The sequence below is a fragment of the Cariama cristata genome, unplaced genomic scaffold (genome assembly GCF_000690535.1).
Source record: "Cariama cristata isolate BGI_N322 unplaced genomic scaffold, ASM69053v1 scaffold17856, whole genome shotgun sequence".
Classification (NCBI taxonomy): Eukaryota; Metazoa; Chordata; class Aves; order Cariamiformes; family Cariamidae; genus Cariama; species Cariama cristata.
Genome location: NW_009622943.1, coordinates 58,460 through 61,828, shown reverse-complemented (window position 1 = coordinate 61,828; position 3,369 = coordinate 58,460). Strand labels below are relative to the sequence as shown.

The 3,369-nt window shown below is 50.7% G+C and overlaps 1 protein-coding gene across 1 annotated transcript in view; it reads left to right on the top strand.

The window, feature by feature from the left end:
* Positions 1 to 2,662: 2,662 nt before the first annotated feature.
* Positions 2,663 to 3,369, top strand: part of TH (tyrosine hydroxylase) — a 17,188-nt gene continuing 16,481 nt past the window's right edge. The window contains exon 1 of the mRNA XM_009702547.1: positions 2,663 to 2,752. Coding sequence (XP_009700849.1) covers positions 2,663 to 2,752 — 90 coding nt within the window. The remainder of the gene's footprint in view (positions 2,753 to 3,369) is intronic.

The following is a 3,369-nucleotide window of genomic DNA, read 5'->3' as shown; positions in this document are numbered from 1 at the left end:
GAGACACTGGTGCAACCTAGGACAGACATCTGCTTGTTTGAAGGAGCTGTTTCTGGCAGTCTACTGACTTACTGCTTGTCTTTAATCCCCACTATATCAGAAAGGCTACTGAAAATAAACTTAAAACCTCACAAAAATCAAAGAATTTTTCCCCTTGATCTCTGGAGAGGACCAGATCTCTTGTGGGATAAAAATCAGAATAAATTGCTGTGATTGATTGACTTCTGCGGCATGGTCTGGGGTGGGCATCCTTCTTCATACTCTGTGGCTGTGATTGGGGTAAGACAGAAATGTTCCAGCATGGGATTGAGCATCATACTTCTTGAAAGTCCTGTCTTTGAGATCCCTGAGAAAAGCCTTGTTTCAGAAAAGTCAGGACAGAACGTGGAAACATGAGACAGCATGGCTGGCAATCTGCATGAGATCCTAATCTTCTTACGTTTCCTGGAAAGAGTAACTTCAGTAGGAGCTGGGCTGTGTTTTAAATGAATGCCATCCCACAGTCATCCCCCAAACCCTTCATTCCCTGAGCCAGGAGGCAGTTAATTCCTGAGCAGGTCAGCGAGCCTGGCCATCAAAGAGAGCTGTCACTCCTTAGGTGACAACAGCCTCTCAGTGGCAGCACGAAGCAATGCCGAAGAATTCTGTTCTGTGCATCTGCTGGAAAAAAACGGGCTCAAAAAGGTTGTAAAAAGGTGCAGCCTGCAGTGAGCGCAGCCGGGACGCCTGGCTAAGGTGGCAGTGTGGGACTGAATGCCGGTATCTTGGAGCGGTGTTCCCCACATCCCAGCTTGTCCGGCTAACATGGTCCACCTCAGCCAGTGGCACAAAAAACATCAACCATAGGACTGTGCTAATTCGTATCCCCCAGTAAGGGGGTCCCCAAGGCCACCCCAGCAGCTAGGAGGTGACTGAACCTGCAAAGCTGCTCCTTGCCCAGCTGCTGGGCAACGGGGATGACTTGGGACCTGCCCCCAAGATGTTTTCTGAGAAGATCAGGCAACACCAGGCAGCATCATCTTCCATCAGTTCGGTGGGTTTTTATCTTGTGTTTTGCGCACCCAGGGTTTAGCACAGGGCAAATAGAAGGTTTAGAAGACTCAGAGGAGATTAGGGATGAAATTAAAGAAAAAGCAAGGGCTACTCTCAGTGTGCGAGGTGGCACCACATGGGAGGATGCAGAGGCTGGGGAGAGAGGAACCCTGATGGCTGATTAACTCCTTCCTCCGGTTTCCACTGTACCAAAGAGCAGGGTGTCCTCAGCACCTGCAATGAGAGAAGCTGCTCCACCTGACTTAAAATTAATTTTGGCTCATTACTGGGCCAAATCTTTAGCTGCTGCCCACCACTTACTTCAGCTTCAATTTCTACCAACCTCTAACCAGTTGGGGCTTCCCAAGTTGCCTTGGTGGAGCTCGCAGCATTGATCATGCCATCTGCTCCCTGGTGTTTGTAGGAGATGGCAAACTTCAAGAGCTTTGCAGCCTCGAGGAGGTCAATGGGATGCTGATCCTCCAAGGCTTTTGGCACTGCAAAAATCATCAGCTTGCTGTCATGAACTCAGCTGTCCCACCACAAGAAGGACGAGCCACCAACACTAACCAGGTGTCTTCAGCAGATGTCTTCCAAAGCAACGCTGCGGTCGGCAAGGTTGCGGGTGAGCTCTCGGGCAGTCGGCCAGTGAAATGCCACAGGGATTTGTGCCAGCCAATGGCCTGTCCCCCTGTGAGGCTTACACAAGGCAGGACCGGGCAGTCCCACAGCACTTGTTTGGAGTGGGAGAGCTGCTGGAAATCCCCTGGGAGGAAAAGGCCATTTTTACTCACAGCAAAGCAGAGTCCCAGGATTGGTCCTGAGCTGCCACCCGCTGTCACAGCCCCAGCTGTCCTTGGGCATTTGGCCTCTTAGGAATTACTGCAAGAGGAGCAAAACCCTTGGGAAGGCAGGATGGAGAGGGTTTTTCCAGGTTATTTTCTCTAAAGCCTTTTTCAGCTCTGAGGACTCAAGAGGCCCGATTCTGCCATCCTGCTGTCAGCATTGCATGGCCAAACCAAGACATGAGGTGGTGGGAGAGCACTGAAATGCCCAGCGTTTGCAGGAGCCAGGTGTCGGGAGGTGCATACATGAGAACAGCATCCAGTCCCATGGCTGCCTTGCGGGAATCCGTGTTATTTTCCTATTCCTTTACTGCCTCAATGACAAGGCAAACAAGGGGAAAAAAGGGCTAGAGAGGGCTGAATCTCTTCCTTCCTCTTATTTCATCCTTCCACAGATCAAAATCTTTTCATGCAACTCCCAAACTGGGAAAGCAAACATGTCAGACTAAAACATGGCACGAGAATTAACTCCATCAAGAAGAAGGGGGGGAAAAAAACAGAGTAGAAATCTTTTCGGTGCAGGCAAACAGGTTGGGGGGGAGTGTCTGGTCTGTGAAGGCAAGGTGTCTGCAATCTGTGTAACGATTAGATTTAATGGGACAGAAACGTTTCTCTCCTTCACGTCCCCTCCTCCTCTCAGCCCGAGGGGGAGAAAGGAGGGAGGTGGTGATGGGGAGGTGGCGGGGGGGAGAGAAGGTTTGAAAGAGTCTTTGACGTCAGCCCTGCCCTATAAAAAGCTGGCAAGGAGCTGGAAAGCAGAGAGCAGAGCTTGTAGAAGAGCAAAGATGCCAACCCCGAACATCTCCACCTCTGCAGCCAAAGGCTTCCGGAGGGCGGTGTCGGAGCTGGACTCCAAGCAAGCCGAGGCCATCATGGTAAGACAACCCTACCCCACTTCTTTCCTTCCCCCTCTGAAAACTGCAGCCTCTCCCGTAGCTATAGGCAGAGGCAGGCAGGGATAGATGGACCAACACTGCCTTTGTGGGAGTTCCCCCACGTGGGCACCTCTGGGCTTCAGGCTGGCAAAGGGAAATGACCCAAACAGTTCTCTCTGCATAGTGGTATATGTGAAATGCAAACATTTAGGGGGATGAAAGCTTGAACTAATGCAACCTCCACCCCCCCAACAAAAAGCAAGGTAAGTAACCCATAGACCTAAGGCAGGAATAACAAGGCATCCCCAGTGTGAAAGGCAGTTTGAAAATCTTAAGTGCTCTCCTGCTTTCAAGGCAATAAACTGCAGAGATTTCACCTGTTCCAGCATAATGACAAAGTGCAGCTGTTATTTCAGACAACATACGAGGCACAGGCAATTTAATCAGTTTGTTCGTTGCTGCTGTGTCCGCAGTTTCGCTCTCTCTCAGCACATCCTTCCCCTCTTTCTGTTCCCAGCCCTCCCTGATGTGGTCCCAGCCCTGCCTTTAGCCTGGGGAATGCTTATGCACACAGCACATCTGTGTGTGTCAGGGAAAGGAGAGGAAAACTTCCTGCT